Here is a 26,360-nt window from a genome sequence, read left to right as displayed (position 1 = left end):
AAGATAAAATTAGAAAAAATAAAAGTTACTAGGTATTTATTTGAAAAACGAACCAGTAAAGCTACAAGGATATTTGTAAACGTTTAAAATAAGTGTATGGTTAAAACCATTTTAAAATACAAGTTTTTTGGGTGCAAAATTTCAGCACAATAAGGTCGAAGATAACTGGTTCAAAATTTAGTTTTACGATTTCGCCTGATAAAATAAATAAAGTACTTAACGTACCTTGAACAGAAGTGTAGTGATACGCATGCTTTCCATTTTCCCGAAGAACTGACCAAACTTTCCAAACCGACAAGTGAAGTCTTTCAGCTACAACTCGAATACTTGTCGTTGGATCCTCATCAAAAGCTTGCAAAATGCTTTCATCAATTACAACATTATGTTGCCTCACATTAACGCGAGGCTCTTGGAAATTTATGTTTCCAGTCTCCCTCAGACGTCGATAGGTTGTAGCAAACGTCTCGTGGTGTGGTATACGCCGGTTAGGATAACGCTGCTGGTAAATTCTACGCGCTTCACGAGCGTTACAATTAGCGCTGCCATATGCCAACAACATGTCAGCATACTCTTCGTTGCTGAAGTTAGGCATTGTAACAAGCACGGTGAATACACCAACAGTTTAACAGAAAAGTTCAACAAACAAAACTTAACAAAAACAAACTTTAACAAAAAACAACGAAATAGGAAAACGTGAAATACACGGACACTTCCGATAGCAGAGATAGTCAAATCTCGACTAAACAAGGATCACATAACAAACTCCAACCCAATGATAGACAAAGACAAGAGATATTTTTCATGCGTAAGAAAGAGACAGGCAGTTTACCTGCCAATTACCTGCTTACCATTGTTCTATCAAACGGGTTCGTTGTTAGAGACGTTAGAGTGCGTGTTCGTTCCTGCTCTGATTTTGACGACATTATTAATGATTTCACACCCATGTGGCATATCGTTGGAAAGGGTATTAAGTAGGCAATTTTTTTTTATTAAACGAAGTTCATAAAAGCTTTTACTTTTTTTTATAATTAATTTTGAATTTGACATTTTTCATACGTTTTTTCATTTTTAAGAGTTTGGAAGCTCAACAAGTATTTTTTTTCCATCTAGTGCTATGAATTTATGTTTTATTTGGAATAATAATACATCAGAGAACGCAATGAAAGTGATTTGGTGTAAATTCGACAACAGACTGAAAAGTTATAGCGTTTTAAAGGTGATAGTTCCGGTAATTTTTAAAAACAAACAAAAAAAATCGTATCTCGAATACAGTGACATATAGGACATTGGGTCTATGAGTGAAAACTAGTACATGGCCTCACGAATCCCCCAAAAATTTTTGTCGGTCCATGCGCCAAACACCCTGTATAAGTGTAAACAACAATGGGAGGACAAGACAAAACTTAAACATGGAAAACACTAGCTAAACACGACTTATAGGGTCGGCGCGCGGCAGCGCGCGCGCGTGTTGTTGCTGACGGAGCGGGTCGCGGACTAACTAGACTTTTGGACTGGCGGGCGGCGGGGGCGCAGCACCCGCCGCGCGCCGGTTCGAAGCGGATCGTGCGCGTCTCTTGCGCGCCGGGCGTCGACGGTTCGCTTGGAGCGCGGGGCGAAACCTATGTTTCGAATTTTGACGCGCTATATCCTCCCCCTCCAAGTCGGTGGAAGGCTCTGAAACCGACTTGGAAACCTTGACCCTAGGGGGCCTGCCCCTCCTACGAGAATGAACGACAGCCTCACCGCTGCCGACGTAAGGGGTCAGGAGACTGGCATGGTATTTACCCCGCGGTAAATCATTTTTGTCAACGATCTCAAAAATCGTCGGCGAAACAACACTTTTTATCTTGTAAGGACCTTCACGCCTGGGTGCAAACTTACTTGTGAAACCCTTGGCGGCCTGACTCAATCGATGGCTCTTCACGAGGACGAGGTCACCAACTGAGTAACGCGAACTAGCGTCTGTCCTAAGAACGAATGGTTCCTCGAAATTAGGCTGGCGGAGTTTGGGACTGGTGGAAAGGCGCACCTTCAGTCCCTCGAACGCGCACTGTTCGGACTCCCCCCAGTGCCAGCGTCGATCCTTCTTCAAAGGAGATACATGATACGGTGGGCTAGCTATGGGTGTGGCATCTCCTGTGTCGATGCGATGGACTGCAAAATCAGTCGGTCCTCCCCCTGGAGCGGAAATGTCTGCATTGACATTCAGAAGGTCGGACAATCGCGGACGTTCAGTCGCGTCAAGATGTGAGCCCTCGTCCTCGCGAAGACCCACAGACGAACATGACAGGGATAACGCGCTTGGTTCATAAATAATGGGCTGAGGGGCCCGATTATCACGCAAATACCACTCATCACGACAGAAGTCTAATACCATGCCAGCATCCCGTATGAAATTCATTCCTAACAAGCTATCTGTAGCATTAGGTAACATAAGAAAAACAACATTCAGTGTCACCCCGCGCACAGTTACATTTACTTGCGCGGTTTCAACAATTTGCGCACAAACTCTGCCATCGGCATATTTTAATTCAGTAAATACATTGGTAAATGTTTGGCCGTTATTAACTAAATGCGCTCTTAGCGAAACACTACCGATGCAATGTTTAGCGCCAGTGTCCAACACTAATCTACCGATAACACCGTACACTTCCACTTCTAGAATCGGTCGCACTCGCGAATCTAAGCGCGTATCACTCGCGGACACTGATTGAAACACTGATGATGACACAACACTGTTCTTTTCTTTACAAGCCGGACAGTTCGATCGGATGACTCCGGGTGCTCCACACCCGAAACACGTGATGATCGGCGTCGGCGCAGGCGCGGGTGACGCCTTAACATCGGCGGCCTTCTGCTTGGCTAATTTCTGACACGCCTCTTTCAAATGGCCAAACTGCTTGCAGTAATTACATTGAGACCGGGCCTTAGAAACAGAGGCCGAAGATCGAACGGGCGAAGATGGGGCGGCGGCTGAGGTCGACGGCTTAACCTCAGCAGGAGCGGGGCGCGGCCGACCCTCGTCGAGAATGTCCTCGACACGGCGCGCTTCCGCTACCAACTCCGCAAACGTACCAAAGCTGGAGCGGGCCACCTTCTCTCTAATACGATGTTGCAGGAGCCCGTAAACCATATCCAGCTGTACCACCTCTGACAGAGAAGACGGTGGTAACTGGGCTATCAGCGCCCTAATGTGGCACACAAAAATGTCGGTGGACTCGTCGTTACGTTGCTCACGCTCAAAGATTTTCCTATAAATTTTATGAGGCGGTAATCTTGGACCGAATGTAGCCTTTAATGCTTCGACGGCATCATGCCAAGTGTAAGTAGTCTCTTTAACACCCTGCCACCACGTGGCGGCAAGCCCCGTTAATAACATGGGTAACCCACGCAGGGCGTTAGCGTCGTCGACACGCACGCACTCCTTGTAGGTCTCGACGGCGTCAATAAATGCAAGGACGTCGCTCGCTTTGTCCCCATCAAAGCGCGCAGTACACTTCGCGAAGTGGCCAGAATAAACAGGTGTACTTACAGGATCGCGACGATTACTTAACCTCTCGATGAGCAGCAGCAGCTGGTCAGTGGTCATGGCCACCGGAGCAGAACCAGCGACAGCTTGCGCGTTCTCCATTTGTGCAGGAGCAGCGCCGCGCGGATGAGAGTCCGGCGCAGGCGCGAGCGGCGGCGCCAAGTCCTCAGACTGGGCGGCGGCCGAAGCCGGGCTCGCTGCACGCGATCTCGTTAGAACCATTATTCGGAGCTAACGCGTACACACGTCGAATAAACAATAGTCCACGTTGGCACCGCACCGATAAACACGACGCGAAACAAGTACCAAACGACGTACACAAAAGTCTCTTAGCTACCCTAGGTCACCGACACAACCTAGGTTTTTCCAATGCGTAAAAGTTCACGTTGATACCGCACTAACATACAGCAGTACGAAACAAGTACCAACAAAGTTCAACAAGTACAAACAGTTAGGTACCCTAGGTCACCGGCACTATCTAGGCTTTAAAACGTATTAAAGTTCGCGTCGGCACCGCACTACACACCGCAGCACGAAACAAGTACCGGAAAAAATACACGAACGTCACTTAGATATCCTAGGTCACCGCACTACCTAGGTCCTAAAATGTACTAAAGTTCGCGTCGGCACCGCACTATACAACGCAGTACGAAGCAAGTACCGGAAAAAAAATACACGAACGTTACTTAGATATCCTAGGTCACCGCACTACCTAGGTTCCAGAATGTTCTAAAGTTCACGTCGGCACCGCACTACACATCGCAGTACGAAACAAGTACCGAAAAAGATTGAGTTGAGTCCGCGGAACACACTAACCCGTGTTAACAGTTCGTCACGCAACTTAGCACTCTCTAGTGTTCTCTCGTAAATAATATTGATGCGTCGCGTCGCGTCGATCGAACGCCCAAATCCGTAACCATATATGGTAATGTTTCGAACGCGAAGCACGCTTGGCTCCGCCTAGCCTCCCCCCGCCTCTTCAGCCTCCCCGGCGCACGGCGGTGGTAGCGAATATACCGGACGAACCAAGCCTAGCGAGCGCGTAGCGTACCTACGCGATATTATTTACGACAACTAAAGTTCTTGTTTTTAAACACTGATTTTACCGAATTACACAATATACACATTTAATGTTCCAAAACTGTTATGTAATGCAAAAGTTAACACAAATTAACACTGATTCACTGCGTCACGTTGGGCTGCCAGTTATAGCTCGGGGTACGCGAACTAATGAATAAAACGTTGGAAATGTGTAAAAAGGACGTATAATGAGTAAAATATATAAGTGTAAACAACAATGGGAGGACAAGACAAAACTTAAACATGGAAAACACTAGCTAAACACGACTTATAGGGTCGGCGCGCGGCAGCGCGCGCGCGGGTTGTTGCTGACGGAGCGGGTCGCGGACTAACTAGACTTTTGGACTGGCGGGCGGCGGGGGCGCAGCACCCGCCGCGCGCCGGTTCGAAGCGGATCGTGCGCGTCTCTTGCGCGCCGGGCGTCGACGGTTCGCTTGGAGCGCGGGGCGAAACCTATGTTTCGAATTTTGACGCGCTATAGGCTACATTATTTCTTACTAGATTTTTTATTCCCTGTACAGTTGAATGGTTCTTTACCGACGCAAAAAAAGTGATATATTATATGGGAACTAAAAGGGTCCTAATGGTGTAATTACTTATAAAGTGGCCAAAGGTCAAGTCTCAAAGGGCTGCGGATACAATGGGTCACAGATCAAAACAAACTCGGGATGAGAAGGTCAAATGTCACGTTAAATAGCGAATATAGCTTTTCAAAGATTTTTGGGGATTAGATGTGATTGAAGTAACTTAATCTCAGAGTCCAATGTTAGGTATTCATTTGTGAATAAATGTTCCGAGGCTTTTATAATTGTTTGTTTAGTCATTTAGTGACTTTTTAACCCATTTTGACTGGGCTATTACGGTCATTCTTGTTAATGATTGTAGTTTTTTGACCTGAACCTCCGCATAATGTCCTTTGTAGGTACAATAAACGTCAAATATATTATCGTAAGTGAGCAAAAACAATCGTCTTTTACATTTAGAAAACTGGCATAAGAAAACATTTTATTGGCCACCATGGGAAACTAGAAAATATTATAGTTTACTTATACCTTTCGTATAAATAAACAGGCTCCATCTTAAGGATACATTTTTAGAAGCTCTCACTAATATGACCCTTTTCTAGCTCATATCTCCAGGGACACGAATACTTAGTTCCTCTACATCATTTCGCAACGCTCTCGTAATCTAAAAACGACACCGTTTAGGGACTTTGCTCATACCCTCAGATATTACGTGAATGTAGGCTCAAAATCTGACCCTGCAGAATAGGAAAGTGCCTCAAGGAAAGGTCGCGTCACCTCAAAAGTTGGAACATCATGTGAATTAGGTCCTGTTGACAATAGTGTTGACCTTTCGAAACTTTTCCGAGCTTTAACTATAAAAGTGGTAATTTAGGGTCAAAATGGCAATTTTGTTTCGTCAGTCCATTAATACGTTGGAAAGGTCATTTCATTTTGTGTTTGATAAGTCCTTTGTTCGGTGTAAATTAAACATCCATTCGCTCAAAGACTATATTATGTTCAGCATTGCTTTTTATTTCCACACGTTTTTCTATTCATGTCCATTAGCCCTTATTCTTGCCACAAACAAGTGGCTAATGTTTTTTTATCGTGTTTCTAGTTTAATTAATTCGAAGCTTCATGTCTTATATTGCTATAACCATTTTTCTTTTACCTGGACGCTTATCGTTGTGCAAAGGAAAAAATATAGAAAATTAATACTCTACATAAGTTTGCTCTTTGAAATGGGTTATTGCGGTATTACGAATATAAAAAAAATACTATGATCCTTTGCATTTTTGAATACATATTTTGGACCAGAGTTTTACATAGGTGAATTTTTATAACTACTTTAAAAATATATATTTCTGACACTGCAAAATAAATAAATCCGTACAAAATAATCAAAAATCTTGTTAAAACAAACAACACAGCATTACTTGTACATTCCCAGACAATTTGGCTAACCCTTCGTACCTTTGTAACCCCATTCAGCTGTTAAAAGGTACAATACAATACATACAGCCTTTTATGTTCAACATTGTACTTACATGATTCATACAAGAACATCTCGAAACTGAAAGGAGAAAGAAGCGTATGAGTTGTTACCAATGAGATTTTTTTCTCAAAAAGTAATAACACTCAACGGCAGCCGAAGGCGTGTATTTAAATATCAAAGAAACGTGATGGTTTCTTTAATGGTTATTAATTTGTGTTTTTAAACGGTTTTATTTAGCTCACCCCGTTTGTTTTATTTATTATTTATTCATTCTTGGGTCAAATGTTGTATAAATGTTGTATAAAATTGGGCCTATCGTCTGTATAACATTTTAGTCGGCTTGTAAACGGTTTTTATTAGGAAAACAAAGTGATAATGATCCGATGTGCCTAAAGCTTACCAAATAATATTTTGATTCATGTGGTCACGTGTCAGTTTTCTATAATGACGTAGGTAAACAAAAACAATGGGTTTTTAACGATCCATTATTCATCACTATCTGATCATGGCTACATAAATACTCAACTACATAGTTAGTAGTTATTTTTATATTTTTATATGTTTACTATTTTTGTGACAACCCGTCGCTTTGGTGACGGTAAAACAACAAATGGTAATAAAGGCTTTTTAACCGACTGCGCTAAAAGCGGAGTTATGTTTTTGAAGCATTTATTAGGAGCATGTTTTTGACGTTAAAGGTTGTTAGTTGGAATGTTGCATTTTAATTGTAAGGTGTCCTTCTTAACATTCTCATCTCCTCTGTATGCATCATGTATTTGTCTTTCAGGCATCATGTTTTGCTATTTACCACTCTGTCACTATCAGCATCAAAGCGAAATTCTTTCAAAAAATTATAATATCGATTAAAAATCATAAAGCATTTATTCAATGGTAGCAGAAAATCAGCACTTGTCGAACGTCAAAGTTACATGAGACAGCCCCCAAAAACTCCCACCCTTCACCACTTCCTATGAGTCATTAAAAAAATAAATAAATAAGCTCTTTTTTTTAACGACGTCAAAAATCACCAAATGACTCCTCCCGCTGTGAGTTAGCAGCGGTGAGGCAGTGTCAGACTCTTACTGACTAAAAACCGTCGTGTTCCGTCGAAGGCATTTTATGTACCAGGCCCGCGGTAGCTCTTTTGAACAATCCCGCAGCCCAATAAATAAGTTCTCATTTCCACTTTTCAGAGGTTTTTAACAAACTCTACCATATACCCTCACAAAAAATGTCATATCTTACCTTCTTCGGCACAGCTTTAACAGGTTTCTGCGTATACGCAGACGTGAACAATATCGTGTGAACAGGAGCCTCGGTAGGGATCCCCAAAGACGTCATCTTAACATCTCTCTCACTCTTAGTGTTCAACTGTTCTCACTAGCACTTTGTAACTCTTTATTTTTACAAGAGCAAAAGGGGACTTCAGTAAATTGTCATCACCTCTCGTTTGAAAACAAGGTTAACTAAGGCCTTAATTGATTAATATAATTAACATTAACTAAAATATAAACCCAATATGTATCTGTTTTAGTTAAAATAGTTATCTAATGTAATGTGAAACTTGACAGCGAAAGTGTTAGACAACTGATACTAATATTAGTCTGTGGCACAAGTCAAATAAAGAGAAGTATTCTATTGTCTTGTAAGACTAGAGTAATATTACATGACACTTACACTACAAACTTAAGGTAAATATCGTAATTACATAATCAAGATTAATCGTAAAGGCAAAAACATGTTCCAAAAAGGTTACTTTCAGTTTAAACAAATGTAACTCGGTATTTTACTCGCAACTGTAAACCGCATCAAAATCGGTTCAGCCAAATGTGGGATAATCGAGCACAAACATACATACACACACACACATGTCAAACTGAGATCCTCCTTTTTTGAAGTCGGTCAATAAAGCCAGTAAAAACGAATCAATAAAAGGTTGTATCTGCCATTTACAGAGAAGCCTCAAGCAATTAGCTGGTTGTTACTCTAGCCATTAATTTGTATTGAATTGCAAATGGACGCTGCCACTTCAAACGAATATTAAACAAGGGTTTATGCTAAACAAAATGTATATACTAAAAAGAGGATTAGAATAAAACTATGTCAAAAAAGATTGGTTTAAAAAAAGTGAATAAAAAAAGGTTCACACACAATCACTCACTAAACGCACAAAAAAGTAATAAAAAGAACACTTCAAAGATTTGAATTTAGAACAATTCAAAAAGTAGGAATGCTCAGGCGCACCGAATCAGACTAACTACAGTTTAAATAAACGCATCCTTCTTGCTGACGGCACGACTTAACCTTGTTACGGGGACCGTTTTCATTGTTTACGTTGAAGATAACTATGCCGCTTGCCATCTTGTCAAGTTTGCACGTAATATTAAATTGAATTATTAACTCATTGATCATCGATTATATTATTTAATGAATGGCAAAAAACTAGGTTTAATTCATTGTTTTACTATGGAAAACGGTCAAAGAATTCTTAATACAAACAAAAAAATATGAAGGCTACATTATTTCTTACTAGATTTTTTATTCCCTGTACAGTTGAATGGTTCTTTACCGACGCAAAAAAAGTGATATATTATATGGGAACTAAAAGGGTCCTAATGGTGTAATTACTTATAAAGTGGCCAAAGGTCAAGTCTCAAAGGGCTGCGGATACAATGGGTCACAGATCAAAACAAACTCGGGATGAGAAGGTCAAATGTCACGTTAAATAGCGAATATAGCTTTTCAAAGATTTTTGGGGATTAGATGTGATTGAAGTAACTTAATCTCAGAGTCCAATGTTAGGTATTCATTTGTGAATAAATGTTCCGAGGCTTTTATAATTGTTTGTTTAGTCATTTAGTGACTTTTTAACCCATTTTGACTGGGCTATTACGGTCATTCTTGTTAATGATTGTAGTTTTTTGACCTGAACCTCCGCATAATGTCCTTTGTAGGTACAATAAACGTCAAATATATTATCGTAAGTGAGCAAAAACAATCGTCTTTTACATTTAGAAAACTGGCATAAGAAAACATTTTATTGGCCACCATGGGAAACTAGAAAATATTATAGTTTACTTATACCTTTCGTATAAATAAACAGGCTCCATCTTAAGGATACATTTTTAGAAGCTCTCACTAATATGACCCTTTTCTAGCTCATATCTCCAGGGACACGAATACTTAGTTCCTCTACATCATTTCGCAACGCTCTCGTAATCTAAAAACGACACCGTTTAGGGACTTTGCTCATACCCTCAGATATTACGTGAATGTAGGCTCAAAATCTGACCCTGCAGAATAGGAAAGTGCCTCAAGGAAAGGTCGCGTCACCTCAAAAGTTGGAACATCATGTGAATTAGGTCCTGTTGACAATAGTGTTGACCTTTCGAAACTTTTCCGAGCTTTAACTATAAAAGTGGTAATTTAGGGTCAAAATGGCAATTTTGTTTCGTCAGTCCATTAATACGTTGGAAAGGTCATTTCATTTTGTGTTTGATAAGTCCTTTGTTCGGTGTAAATTAAACATCCATTCGCTCAAAGACTATATTATGTTCAGCATTGCTTTTTATTTCCACACGTTTTTCTATTCATGTCCATTAGCCCTTATTCTTGCCACAAACAAGTGGCTAATGTTTTTTTATCGTGTTTCTAGTTTAATTAATTCGAAGCTTCATGTCTTATATTGCTATAACCATTTTTCTTTTACCTGGACGCTTATCGTTGTGCAAAGGAAAAAATATAGAAAATTAATACTCTACATAAGTTTGCTCTTTGAAATGGGTTATTGCGGTATTACGAATATAAAAAAAATACTATGATCCTTTGCATTTTTGAATACATATTTTGGACCAGAGTTTTACATAGGTGAATTTTTATAACTACTTTAAAAATATATATTTCTGACACTGCAAAATAAATAAATCCGTACAAAATAATCAAAAATCTTGTTAAAACAAACAACACAGCATTACTTGTACATTCCCAGACAATTTGGCTAACCCTTCGTACCTTTGTAACCCCATTCAGCTGTTAAAAGGTACAATACAATACATACAGCCTTTTATGTTCAACATTGTACTTACATGATTCATACAAGAACATCTCGAAACTGAAAGGAGAAAGAAGCGTATGAGTTGTTACCAATGAGATTTTTTTCTCAAAAAGTAATAACACTCAACGGCAGCCGAAGGCGTGTATTTAAATATCAAAGAAACGTGATGGTTTCTTTAATGGTTATTAATTTGTGTTTTTATTAAACGGTTTTATTTAGCTCACCCCGTTTGTTTTATTTATTATTTATTCATTCTTGGGTCAAATTTAGTCATTCAAATTTCACCCTCTTTCTGTCAACCGATTAATCTGAAATTTTGTATACACCTTTAATTCCGATGACAATACAATATAGTAATATCAATAACATTGTAAATCCAATATGGCCGCCGGCACAAAATGGCGGATAACGTAGATTTTATCAATCCCATCAATATGGGTATCAAATGAAAGGGCTCAACAAGCAGAATACAATATACTATAAAAAATTGAAATCCAAGATGGCGGCCGCTACAAAATGGCGAATAACTTAGGTTTTATCAATCCCATCAATATGGGTATCAAATGAAAGGGCTCAACAAGCAGAATACAATATACTATAAAAAATTGAAATCCAAGATGGCGGCCGCTACAAAATGGCGGATAACGTAGGTTTTATCAATCCCATTAATATGGGTATCAAATGAAAGGTCTCAACAAGTAGAATACAATTTACTATGCAAAATTGAAATCTAAGATGGCCGCCGCTACCAAATTTTTTATCAATCCCACCAATATGGGTATCAAATGAAAGGGCTTCACAAGTAGAAAACTGTCAGTAACTCCAGCGGGGCCCAACAGGGCCAAGGCCTGCCTGGGCTGCGAGATTGTTCGAAAGAGTTACCGCGGCCCTGGTGCATAAAAGGCCTACGACGGAACAAAACGGTTTTTAGTCAAGAGTCTGGCACTCCCTCACCGCTGCTGACCCACAGCAGGAGAGGTCATGTGATGATTTTTGGGGTCGTTAAAAAAAAAGTATCTGGAAGGGCTATGTATTGAGGAATTACATTGTAATAAATTGTCAGGTAAGAGACCGTGTAATAATGATGCACTAAATGAATTAGATAGAATGAGGAATATTCGGTAGGTATTTTCATTAAATACTAAAAACTAGAAAATAAAAAAATCGGTAAAAAAACTTTTAAGTTAAACGGTTTTATCTTATGTGCACTGAAAACTAGAAAATAAAAAAATAGTTACTTACCTGTCAACCTACGTAGGTGGGCCCGGTCATATTAGACTAAAATAAAAACGTGGGGCCCTTGTGAAATCCTACCTATGGCAAAGCATATCTTTATACTTTGGTAGATCATGAGCTTGGCGTTCGCTGGTGAAGCCGCTACGGCTGATTATTGATTGTCAAAATCTCCAGTTACGATTATAGTAAGTCGATGCAATCCACACCTATTATACCTCTAGAAGAAAGTACTACAGCAATAGTTAATGGGCCCCACGTTTTTATTTTAGTCTAATATGACCGGGCCCACCTACGTAGGTTGACAGGTAAGTAACTATTTTTTTATTTTCTAGTTTTCAGTGCACATAAGATAAAACCGTTTAACTTAAAAGTTTTTTTACCGATTTTTCTTTAATATGTCGTTATTGTTCTAACATTTGATGAAAGCAGAATGCCTAAAGCGATGTTTTTTCTTCAGTTCATTAATTTTTCAATTGAGTTTCAGTGCGTGTTCAAAACAATATTGTCAACTGTCATCATTTCGTAGCTATAGACATAGGTGATCTTCACACTGCCCTTCATCACGCTGCATCTTGCGTGTCGACGCACCTACGCGCGTTCCTGCGGGAGTGCAGATCTGCATCATCGTGCGGGTTTTTCACGCACTCACGCGCGTAGGTGCGTTTTGTAAATTCACGCACAGCGAGTTCCATTTTCAAATATACACGTCACGCCCATTCAGATCACGCGCGGCATTGCGGGATTCAGTGTGCCATACCTTGCGTCTCGCCCCGCACCTACGCGCGGGGGTGCGTGTTTCTCCGCATGTATGTGCGTGATCCGCATGAACGCGCGTGGATGCATTTTCAGTGTGTTGGACTATGCGTGTTTTCCATACAAACGGAGATATTTCCATACAACGGAAAAAAACGCATCCACGCACTACGCTGCATCATGCGGGGCAGTGTGATAATCGCCATAGACATATGGTACAACTAGCTTTTTACTTACATCCCGTGGGAACTTCTGCACGAACCCGCATAATAAGTAGCCTTCCTGAATAAATAGGCTATCTTTATATATTGAAAAAAAAAAAACAAATCGGACCCGTAGTTCCTGAGACTAGCGCTTTCAAGTAAATAAACAAACTCATTATACTTAATATTAATATGGATTATTTTGATATTACCATATAAAGTTAAGTGGGCTATTTTTCACACAACTTCCGACAGCAAGGATTTCTTAACCTTTAAAATCTCCTATATATTTCTTTTCAATATTAATGTAAGCTAGAAAAGCACCTCATCATTACATGCCCACATCGGGCTAAGTAAAACACGTATGCTTTAAAGTGATTTAGCATCATTAATCTTGCCGGTACCTATTCACAAAGCTTTCGTAGTTAATACGGTACACATGAAGCTTGGAGAGATGGTTGTAGGTAAGGTAGAATATGTTACAGGTAGAAATATAGGTAAACTAGCTTTTGCCCGCGACTTCGTTCGCGTGGAATAGTGGCATCCGGCAGATTTTTGGTTTGAACAATAGATGGCGCTGTATGTCCGGAATAAATTGTATTTTTGTACATATATATAGATTCTTATTTGTCAAAATTAACTAGTCTTATATAATGCCGGAGGTGTTGATAGCGATTATTACGACCAGTCTTACTCCTTGAAAAACCCTGGTTCTTAGCTGCATTCGACCCCAACATAGTTGGGAAAAAGGCTAAGCAAATAATGATAGAGTGTTAACAGAGTCTTTTACTTTTATTGTACTGCTTTGATGTGATGTGATTTACCTATTGCACCACCTACCTTAAAAAGTTTTTTAACATTCTAAGAAACATCGTTTAAACTAACTGTAGATAGATATTAAATCGATATTATAAATTATAAAGATTGGATTTGTAGCAATCCATAAAACTTTACGAATATAGCGTAAAGTACAATTTCTGATATTTTTAAATCCAATCTCCCAGCGTAGAACATAATCCGAAAGGTTTAATATATCCAGCGATCGTTTTAGTAAATATTTTTCTCGAAATATAAATCGCCTTTCAATCTCCGCTCTCAATGAAAAAAATTGAAAACATTTTCTTTTTTTTGCTTCTAAATGATTTGATTCCATTATGACCAAATAAAATTGAATGGGCGCTAAAAACAATTTAAATTGAGATTTTCAGTGAAAGGTCTTATTTGTGAGTTTAGATAAACAAGAAGAATTTTATTATTGTTCAACAAGCTTTATAAAAAGTTGCTGAAAATACAAATGTAGGGACATGTATTGAAAAAGAATAAACTTTAATAGAAATATAGCAACTACGGCTGGGCAGAAAATATTGCTGCAACTAAGAAAACCGGGACAAATGATACAAAACAGGAAGACATTAATTTCATCTTCTATCTTATTTAATCTTTCTACTCTATCATACTGAAGTTTGCTGGCTCATACAATTTTTTTTAAATATGACAATACAACTTTATAGTTTATATTCTTATTTTAATTTAAATTAAGTCTATGTCTGTCAGTCGCGCTTTCTCGCCAAAAGGATCGAATCGATTAAAAAAAATGTTTTTTTACACGACAACTCTTGAGCCCGAAAAAGGCATACCACATAGGCTACTTTTTATCCAGGAGCGGAAAATAGTATCCACAAAACATTCATAGCCATCGAAAACAACTAAAAAAACAAAATTACAACAGGCCGACGCTACAAGTACACTTCGTTCAGCCGTCGACTTAACTTATCAAGCGCGTGTAAATAAGGGTACCACAATCAAACAATTTTGTGTAATCAGAGCTACTAGATGTACGCAGGTACGCGTAGACACGTACACAGGCATATTACTGATAGTATGGGAGGAAAGTAAATTGTGTCACGCTGTTTATCCGTAAGGGGTAGGCAGAGAAGTCTGTAGGTACCAATATTATAAAGCTGGAGATTGTTTTTATGTTTGTTTCTGGGATCAATGTTTGCGTCTGCGAGTAGGTACTCAGGGCCTACTAGAATCGAGGGCAACTTTCGAAAATTTTAGACATGCATAGGTTAAAAACTTGACAATGAGGTGTACGTCTGATAACAATATGCAACAATTAAGGTTTAGAGCTGACCTGATGATGGAGACGAGAGAAGGTCGAGGGAACTCGACCACTGAATATGTAAACTACCTCGTGTTTGGGCTTATACCTATTATTCGTATTGATGACAACTTTCCACTAATGCGGATAGTGACAACTATGCTTGTCAATGAAAAGCCAAAATTAAAAAACTGTTTACAAAAAAATAAAAACCTACTCTCAAAAACACTGGCCTAGAAGTCGGTGGCGAAAAAAACATTTCATCCATATGATTTTGGGAGTCGGTTTTTTTTAAATAAATTGAGTGTTTTCAGGTTATAAGGTCGACTGTCTGATATCATGTCTATCATAGAAGTCAGGTTAAAGATCAGAAATAACTGGTTATCACATACTAACGACCTATAACCTAGAAAGTTTACATGAACCTAATTGACCTATTACAGATTTTATAGAACTCAAAAAATCTTAATCACGGTTTATGAAAGTGAAGGGATAGAGAAGGCACCTGTGTTCGCGCAAATGCTTGTGCACTATAGTCATTATACTATATCTTGCATAGCTGGCCGGTGTCAGAGAAAATAAACAATCTTAGTCCTCAATTCTCAGCTCGTCTTTAACAATATTATGTCCAATCCGTCTCCAGGTTAAGTTTTATAGCGTTCTAAAAAGCTTATGCACATGTATGCCAAAGTATTCACTAACGCTGAAAATGTACACGCCTTCAAGCTACACAAATCAGGCGCCTTAGACAATATCTTACATGTAACACAGACTTACATATGTAAGTAGGTATGTAAAGTACCTATCTACATAATAGGATGTTTCATTATCATGCGTACGGCCCTGTCGTGACCTTCCACTATGCATAGGCACAGCGAATATGCATCAGTAAGAAAAACTAAGGAATGTGGAATTTTAGAGCCTTGATTTTTTCTGCGCTATTTCAGAATTATTTACTTCATATATTTAAAGCTATATTAGCTTTTAACTATGGTTTTACCCAAGAAAACTATTTTCCAAACTACTCAGGAAAAAAATCGACTTTCTATACATCGTCCAAGTTGTTGTATTTTCGTGAAAGTATATAAACAAACAAACAAACCCGTATTTAAAGTATTGTCAAGGATTTCTGATCTGCATGCGTTATTGGAGTTTTTCACGGTGTAATCCAGAATTTTGATGTAAATAATTTTCGTTCGAATATTTTTTTCCAATCAGCGATCAGACCACTACACTAGTCATCGGATCCGTCAATCATTAATCGATTATTTTATCGAGTGTTATGATGGAAATCGAATTTACTTTAGTACGAATATATGTATATCTGTATTTCAATTGGAACTCATCAAATTAATTAGTAGTTTTAAAAAATAATAGACTAGGTATCTATCGTATTTGCTATTTAATTTTATTTGGAAAAAATATCGAAAATGTGCTATATTTGAAATAATTTACTAAAAAAGCAGTAAATTAAAATATTTTTGTTTGTATTATTTTTTTATTACACAAAACCAATCAACGAGATAAATCAATAGAAATTCGTTAAATAAATAAATAAATAATCAATAGAATTTCGTTTACTATCGAAAATAAATCCATCAAGCCATTTTTATGAAACATTCAGATCAATGTACCAAATAAACGGATAAAAAACTAATTTCGCGATTTCATTCCATATAAGCCTATTGAGATTTACTGCCAGCCACTGATGTAACGAAAACGATTTGGTATTCAACCTGAATAAGTTCCAATTTTCCGCATATTTCATATTTTATCTGGTCTAGAATAAAATGATCTTGTGTTTAGCATTTCACCAGGAGATCTAGCAGTGTTTGGGAATATCTTAGCCCTTATTTCACTGTGATAAAAAATCGTATCTGCCTAGCCTTTTCCAAAACCAGTCTGACCGAAGTTTCTACTATGGACAATACCTATAATATTTCTTTTGGAAGCATTCAATTTTATTTTCACGGAGTTCACCATCATTTTATACCAAAATAAATATTAATAATTCCGATTCAAAGCTTACGGTAAGCCTCCTTACTCCAAAACCTCAACGCTACGAAAACGTTCTTAAAAACAAAACAATTCAAAAAAAGAACCCCTTTTTAAATTTCAAAATAAATCTCGCCTTGTTCCACGTGCTAGCGATCACACGGTCGGCGCGTTTCCGAACGCGCGTGAGCACAGATTACACATTAATCGCTCGAAGTTTATACAAAGGAGTCGTGTGTCTACCTGTGCGTCTAACGCTCTCATCGTGCAAACTGACGCTGTTGCTAAGTGGAGCGATGGGGCCAGAGAAACTGAGCTCTAGATGAGATAAAAATTGTATTAATAACTTCAGTGACCCATTAGTCAAATGTGATTATTTAACTATTGTGTCTGCTTCGTGGACAGCGAAGTGGTTAAGTATGTGATGTTTAAGTATGGATGGCACTAACGGGAAAGAATTTAGAATGTAAGCAATGTAACAAATTAAGAAAAAATATAGTTTTTTTTTCTAATAGAAAACTTATTGGCTGACGACTTTAAACAAAACTAATTGGTAAACAACGGAGCTCAGTTCTTATATGCGTCCTCTTTCACCAATAGAATCATTTATTTCCGTTGGCATCTTTAACAGAATTATTACACACAATAATTATACCGTTGTTTTACTTCAAACAACGAAAGACAGCATTACATAAACAAGCATTTGTAGCGCTTAATGATCGCAAGTTGGCAGCGCTTTAGCACATAAAATGTATAACGAAGAAAGGCGAATAAAATCATAAATAAAACAAACTAGTTAATTCTCATTGAACAGACAAGTTTTGTATTTGTTTCTGTGCTTCAATGGTTCAATGAGTTTTATTCGTCGGTTTTTACGTTGTAGTTTTTGATGTTTTCTGCTTTGAATGCAGGAATTACTTATTTGAAAACTGATTAGGTTTGAGAGTTATTTCAGAACATCTTAAGTATTAAGTATGTTGATCTTTAAATCAGCAGTGAAAACTGACAAAAGATTTTAAGAATCGCCTTATTTTTGTTAAGTCAATCTTTCGTCCTTAGTGCAAATTAATATGCATTACCATAATAAAAAAAACAAATGATCTACAAAATAATTTTGGTAATTTATTTTTTATAATTGAAAGCAAAAAAGGACCAAAAACAAAAAAAAACTTCGAGATCAAATAGAGAACTAGACCATCCAACAAAAATAATGACATACGTTCCCCGCTGTCCTCGTGGCCGCACCGGCATCGATGCGTGTGACATTCTCCCGAGGATTACCAACTTGGCAACAACTTGGTGCACTACAGCTCCCTTTGACTTCCTTATCTCCAAGTCGAAGTAGAAGTAAGTACTACACGAAGAGGAAACTTCACACTAACATTCGTATAGCTTAGAGGTGTTTATTTTGATTTATTTTGTACCTTTGCAGAACTAATTTCTTCATTTTTTTGTGTATACTGGATAAAGTTTGAATATACCATTTTGCTGCGATAGGGGGCAAATGGGACAATCAATTCAATGTTCTAGCCAAGCATGATAGAGCAAGGTAACTCAGTTTAGATACGTCTATAATTTCAAAATCAGAAACTTAAAAAATACGTCCAGAAACTCGCACAACTAAAATGTCCTTAATTTCGAAGTGATCTTCATAATTTCAGATCACGCTTTGGCAAAATCCAGACACCAACATCAGAACCCATCAAAAATATTTTGCAAGTAACACCGCATTATCAAGTAGTTTATCAAAACTAATATCTCCACATTTCTCATTACCCTCTCGCTAACAGAGTGCATTTCTCAAGCTATTTATACTCAGTTTATCACTGACACGACACATGTGGTGTGATCGTTCACTATATTACACCGTCCTTTACTGTTTTAGCATTTTATGAAACCGAGTATATTAAGAGAGAGAGGATTTGAATTGAAATTAGCCTGAGAGTATCGTAGAACATCATCAGTCCTGTATTGATCATCATCTTCCGAGCCTTTTCCCAACTATATTGGGGTCGGCTTCCAGTCTAAACGAATGCAGCTGAGTACTAGTGTTTTACAAGGAGCGACTGCCTATCTGACCTTTAACGTTACTCGGGCAACCTAATACTCTTGTCCTTGGTAAGACTGGTTGTCAGACTTACTGGCGTTTAAATACACATTAGAATACCAATGATGTTCAATGACAGCCGGGACCTACAGTTTCCATGTTATAATTATGTACAATACTGAACTCAATGGATTGTAATTTCCAAGCGAAGCGAAGTCAGCAAGATAAAATATAAAGGCAAAGTTGTTGCCAGAAATCCGTAAAAAATCTCAAATATTTGGCTCAAAACTCTTAAGTTATGAACATTAGTTAACTTAAGCCAAACGTCCGTTAGGCTCTATGGTACTTACCCAAAATGCACGGATTTACAAGCTATATGTAAACAGTTTCTATGCTACATACATGTGGGATTGAATGTTTCTGAACGATTGAGATGTGTGTAAGATGATGGACGTTTCTAAACGAATGAGTGGGAGTAAGAGGGAATGAATGAATGAGAGTGAGAGATTGGTTTGAAAATTTGGATGAGTTAAGAGATTAGACGATGTACCTAACGATTTTATGTAAAAAAATAGTAATAAATAGTTTAGATTGAAATTCAACGGTTATTATTGAATTACGCAAGTACTCCACGAACCCTGATCCCCACATACATACTATGCAGTTTGTCACTGACAAGACATAGGTAAGTAGGTATGCGGTGTGATCGTTCCCAATATCATATCGTCCTTTACAAACTGTCTCAAGTGAGCGATGTATGTGCTTTGTATTATCTTCAAGAAGACCAATTTACATGTTAGTAAAAACCTGTAAATATTGTCTAAACAAGCATGCTTTTTCGGCAAAGTTTGATTTTTGAAATGATTGATGTAGGTTATTTCAATCTTACATGCATCATATGCTTTGTACAGCACATGAAGTTACTACCATCTGTCAATTTCCTTTACTACATTTTCAACTCTATCTTCTAAGGTATACGATTCAAGGTCGATTATTATGACAGATTGGAGCAGCTAGGTGTGATGGTGACTGTATACAGTTAATAGAAGTAGAAAATAGAAATCTTTACACACAGAAGTAGTGGTGGATAAAGAAACAAAATCAGTACATTTCTCCCACTTAGAAGAGGGACCATTATAAAGCCTACTAAAAACGTAAATTTAGAAGGATCTGAGTCTTTACAAAATCTGTCTGAAGCAAAATAATGTTGCACGCTATTAGTATTTCGTCAAAATAATATGAAAGTTTGGATGCTAAAAACATTTCATAACTGACACAAACAAGGCTTCTATACCTACATTTTGTCCTACTGAAACAAAAACGTATCTACCGAGTGACATTGGACATCGCTAACTGCCCGTCAGCGAACAAACGACAATTTAATTTAATTCCTAGACATAGCAGTAACGTTTTATCACGTACATGTTAATACCGATGACGACGCAATCAACTCGTGCGCACCTCCAATGATTTTATCGATAAAACACGAACGTCACTAAACTGGAATGAATTTGTCGTGTGTGAAATGTCCTACATTGTATGTAGTGTTTCACACATTTGTGTAGGTACTAGGTCATTTAGTAAAGCATTTGTCTGATCAAAATATGAAAGCAACACGCTTAAATCTGAGTCTTGTCCGCTAAACTCTATGCTGCCCAAAATGAATGGATTTACTCACAAACTATATCTTGTTAAAACTCACACACGCAACACCACGCAAAACTTTTTTATTCGCAGAAAATCGAAATCACATAATGTTATATTGACCAGACTCTTTTGTCGCAACCCTAATCTTGGGATCAGATAGGAAAGTCCTGAGCATTGTACCTTTGCGGTTCAACCTAATTTGAAAACGTAGCCTTTCAAGAAGATTTTGAGGGTCTCAGAATTTTTGCTCGTGATTGATGAAAACGGATTGCAAACACCTTTTTGAGGACAAAAGGTTTTTCCATTTTTATCTAGGATTAAGGAGTGATACATATTTAAACTGATTTTGAAAAATAAAGGGCCCGAATTTTTATCAGAAGCAGAAAGTGTCAGACTCTTTCTGTCCACAAACCAACGTGAATATTATACGTATAAGCACATCCTGCAAAATGTATTTTACAGTTTTGAATTGTCATTACCCTTCCTGTTACTGTCAACATAAGTACCTAATGAAAACTTTCTTCACGAGCTCTTCAAAACTAAACCAAACTCGATGCAAACATGCTTCGTACTCAATTCTTAAACGCCCAAAACTCATGCTTTTAAATACTTCCTGATAACTTGTAAGTTCTGCAAAAGCAATGGCATTTGTAATTTGTATGAAGCTTTTATTAAAACCATGATATCAGATGATCATATCCGATCACACGCAAACCATTATACTGACTTTGTGTTTCTCACTGATGGGAACTGATAGTGACAGCATTGCCAGGCCGACCTTTTTCAGCCCACTATTGACGCCCTGAAGAAAAAATAAGAAAGAAAATACATAAATAAATAATAAAACAAATAAGGAAACTCCTGCACTTCTTATTCTTCAGTTTTCTTATTCCTATTCTATTATATTTTTGACATATATGAAATAAATATCATTGTCCTCTCTTTCTCTTATTCAGTCTACTTCACTCTCCTCTCACTCTTTCACAATCTCTAGCTGTTTAAATAATATTATGTTTGATATCTCTTCTTTGATATTTTATACGTTCAATGTTCATTACATACGATGAAAATTGCAATTCCAAAACCCAGTTAATATAAAAAAGTTTACGAAATAAACATGATAAGAATTTCTACGTCGTGTAAATGTAAAGAGTATATCTTCTCCTTTCTTATAAATTAAATAATATACAGGAAAATCTCGTAACACACGATCATAATAATTCCATTAATCACTTCTTACGCAGTGTTTAACTAAATCGCTTTTTTTAATGGACCGTCTAATCTTCATAAACAATCCTGTTTGCCTTTCCACGGTTGTCTAAACATGTCAAAATTATGAGCATGTTATAGGAGACGAGAGGAGACTGATGGTCCGTTTCATGGTGAAAAGACTAGTAAGTACATCTGTACAGTAAACTGCACATTAGTGGTAACTGTCATGCACCTTAACTCAATAATAATAAGTACGATTTTCCTATAAAACTGTTACCACTGACCTGAAGTTGACTGTACATTTACCATTAATTTTCAGCAATAGTATCTGGCTCGTGGTAGAGGGTACTCAAAACTGAGCAAGGTATGTCGTAGACCCGCTAATACTGTAGCTTAGATCATTTTTTTTATATTCTCTGTAAGCTCATAAAAGTTTATAGAAAAATAGAAATAGAGACCACAATTTTTAACCGACAAAGACCTTAAGGAAGGTTTTTTTTGCGTCTCCCATAACTTTGTCCCTTAATTGATATTTTCACTCATTTGTAAGAAGTTAAGTGAGACACAACTAATGTTTTAACACATACCTACATAATCACCTTTTTAGCTTTAATTGTACTACATCAATACTCAACTTAATTCTTCTGGATCAACTTTCACATATATAATCGGTCTCACAGCTGATATGTATCTAGTACTGCTGTTATCTACAAAACCCTAGACCACCCGAGTGAATGTTTATGTAACGCATCCGCGCAGTGTAAACAATGCGATAGCGGCGCGTGCGCACACCACCTGTAGTGGCCCTTGTCGCGAACATGGCTAAATTTTTAACGATTTTTACTGTAAGTATTGAATTATTTAGCGAGTGTGAAGTTGAAGTTCACCATCTCTCGAGCCTTTTCCCAACTATGTTGGGGTCGGCTTCCAGTCTAACCGCAAGCGGCGGAATACCAGTCTTAACAAGGAGCGACTGCCCGTCTGACCTCCTCAACCCTGTTACCCGGGCAACCCAAACCCCTTGGTTAGACTGGTTTGGTTGATTTATGGTAAGTACTAAATTATTTAGCGAGTGTGAAGTTAGCTGCACAGTAGATTTTTGAAAGAAAGAAAATTGTGTACTGTATAGTCAATTCAACTTCAAGTTGGTTTAGATATTTTAGAGGCACGGTGCAAAAAACGGGACGGTTATATTTGGTGGCTCTGGCTCATATGGAAGGTCAAATATAAGTTTCCAACTGGTATGGTTTAGTGAGTGATCTACTTCGTATTACGTATAAGAACCAGCAAGAAACTCCTTTGCTTACGTCACAGTTCAACTTTCCCTAAATTAACTCTTCCATATATTCAAATGAAAGACAGATGGTTTTTTTTTCACCTAGTTCAAGAGACTAGACATCAACCTAGGCGTAATTTGCAAGTAAAATATAAAAAGGTTAATTGGCCAAATTATTAGGTTATCAAACAATTCGCTAGGGTTTTTTGTGATGAACTTTTAATTATACCTTTGTAATGCGTTGAGCCTGAAACCCACATTTAGGTCTTATATTATTCACGTCCAATTTACATGTCTGGACATTTTAATTTTAAATTTGAATTTGGTCAGCCTGCCAGCAGCAATTTTTAATAAAAAAACAAGCTATTTAGGTCCAAATTAGAGACTCGTTGTTCTTTTGTACCAAATTAACGTTGTAAAATTTAAAATAAGTATGCAATTTTATTTTATGAAATATCTGTAGCATCGTATATATTATTAAATAACCTAAAATATGCCTGCGGTATGAAAGCTACCTACATATTTTTTAAACCAATATAAAATGAAAACACAAGTAAAATGAAAACACAAACACAAAAAGTCAAAAGCAGTTTTTGATTTGTAAATCTGACGTAATATTTTCAAATCAATATTTCTATATATAACAAAAAAAGTACTTACGCAAAAACAAAAACGAACGCTCGATTTTCAAACGCAACAAATCTTTGTTTTTTAGAAAACCGTTAATCATTGTACGTAAAACATTTTGTGGTTTATGCGGTCATACCTAATCTAGCTGCCAAACCAATAAAATACTGTTGGAACTACGTAAAATATATGTTTATTGTACTGAAAATACGATATTCTATACGATTTTTTTATAAATTACGGCATTATTATGTGGAAAACGAAATAACTAGCGGAGGTGCTGTAAAGGAAAATCTTTCCTAAGAAAGTAGCGCGCCTAAATACGGGTGACCGGGGGACGAGGAACGTTACTGTCTTTACCCGATATTTATTTTTAAATACCAAAATTTGTTGACAGATGTCTCAAAGAACCCGAGCGCTTCGTTTGTTCACTCGTAACTGATTGTTTTGGTCATGCCCACTGTACGTATTTGACCTAGAAGAAGGCGCCTGACCTAGCTACATTAGGGCATCTCCGCTCATCGTTTCTTATTCCATGGTATTATTAGTACATGCGTTTAGTTTATGTGTATAAAGATGTAGCTCATCTGTCTTGTAGCTGTGAGAAACGGGAACCGTTTGGATATGTTGTGTATTTTTGTTAGTTTATTAGTTAATGGCGTTGACTGCGATTGCAATATGGTGTTAATCTTTTCACATACAATACAACTGAAACTAAGATTAATTTTGAAACGAAAAGCAGACGACAGCAGTTTTCAAAGCCACTTCAAAAATAAATTCGGACAATCATATTTAAGTAATTTACGTACCTATTGTTGTAATAAGGTATAATTCGTGTTTTGGAGATTAAAAAAAAAAAATTGTGCATCATATCTCCAAAATACCTGTTTACAAATCAATCGACTTTGTAAAGCACTTTTGCGGTTTTGTGATATACTTAGCTAGGCAGAAACCCACATTCGATTTGCCTAAGCATATTTACATTGACAAATGCTTGAAATACCACATCCTTAAAAGGAACTGTTTTTTTTTTCATCAACACAACAAAAGGAAAACCCAGTAAGCAATAAGTGGTAATACCCACAACTTTAATAATTTTAAGAAATCGGCTGTGAAACAAACTTTGACATTTGAGAATCTAAAACTACCAATGTATTCATTTCTATAGACTTTAATGGAAGCCCCCAAATCTTCCCAAATGAAAGAATTAATTAAACCCAAATCCGAAAAAAATCTGTGTATGTATACTATGTACATATGTCTAGATACTAATATTATAAAGAGGAAAACTTTCTTTGTTTGTGTGGTTGTAATGGATAAACTCAAAAACTACTGGACCGATTTTAAATATTCTTTCACCATTAGAAAGCTATATTATCTGCGAGTAGCATAGACTATATTTTATCCCGGTGCGGGCAGTAGCTCCCACGGGACGCGGGTGCAACCGCGGGAAAAAGGCTAGTATACTATACATATTATGATATCAAATCAATAATTCCCGAATTCCATAAAACTAAGATACAGGTGACACCACGCGTGGTAATACAAAGATATTTCGTTAGCAGTATCGTTCTAATTGGGTTGTCCGACCAAGATGGCGGTCGCTCCGATGGTATTATGGCTTATATTAAGCCGTAACTAATTGCACAGGTGGACATTTCTATACATCTGGACTTGGAAGGATATACCTAATATTACGGATAAGGTATTGGAAACCTTAAGAAAAAGCACCGACATAAATTATAGGGTAAACAAACTCACAGCAACTTTCCTCGATACGTTTTGCAATTCATCAGTATTTTTTTTTGTCAGAAAGACAAGGTTATTGAAGTATAACGTCAGAAAATAAAGAAATTATGTAATTTTTGCAAAAATGGTCACCGACATAATAGACTTAACGAGCAACTAAAACTGACTTCTGAGTATCCTTTAAAGTGGGTGACTAAAATTAATAAGTTACCTCATTTATCCACAAATCATAATAATCCCTTTCCTGACTATGTTGAGATGGTCTTCCAGTCCCACCGAATGTATCCGACGAGCAGTTCTATACTTGGAGCGACTGCCTATCTGACCTCTTATTATTTGACTAAATAAATGACGAACGAGTTTGCGTTGCCGTTCAGATTACAGCGCCGTATGTTTTCATATCACTACACCTCAGTAGAGGCGCGATCGTGCAGGCTACAGTTAATTATTCATATTTAAATTAATTACAGCCGTCGACTTGATTTCCCGTGTTACACACCACAGGATTTTATTAATGTTTTAAGCTTTTGTTTGAGAAAATAGTGCTGCTAAATATTTTACTGCAGCATATTGAGTTCGCATTGAAATTATACAAAGGGCCGGTTTTTCTCCCTAATTTGATACTCAATAATATCTTTCTTGCCTTAAAATGGACACACTATTCATCGAAGTTCACAGTTTTCTAAAGTAAAGTAAGTACGTCAGAATTAACAGATTTCATTTGAATTGGCCATTCTCTTAAATACAAGTAAATACAATTACAACATGAAAATTATCAAAAGTAGATTTCCATTAAAAACATATAAATCGGTTAATCTGAAAGTATCTCTCGATACTTAGATCTAAA

General features: G+C 37.3%; 1 protein-coding gene across 9 annotated transcripts in view; it reads right to left on the bottom strand.

Moving 5' to 3' along the window:
• Positions 1-26,360, bottom strand: part of LOC124638100 (transient receptor potential cation channel trpm) — a 248,595-nt gene that overhangs the window by 214,084 nt on the left and 8,151 nt on the right. For 8 of the 9 annotated variants that reach the window (XM_047174945.1, XM_047174944.1, XM_047174947.1 and 5 more), the window contains exon 2: positions 21,377-21,451. The exons of the other annotated variant lie outside the window; for it this stretch is intronic. In XM_047174945.1, coding sequence (XP_047030901.1) covers positions 21,377-21,451 — 75 coding nt within the window. The remainder of the gene's footprint in view (positions 1-21,376; positions 21,452-26,360) is intronic. 9 annotated transcript variants of the gene reach the window in all.

Source organism: Helicoverpa zea, chromosome 17 (assembly GCF_022581195.2).
Source record: "Helicoverpa zea isolate HzStark_Cry1AcR chromosome 17, ilHelZeax1.1, whole genome shotgun sequence".
NCBI lineage: Eukaryota > Metazoa > Arthropoda > Insecta > Lepidoptera > Noctuidae > Helicoverpa > Helicoverpa zea.
The sequence above is the reverse complement of the archived record's forward strand: the minus strand, read 5'-3'. Positions and strand labels throughout refer to the sequence as shown.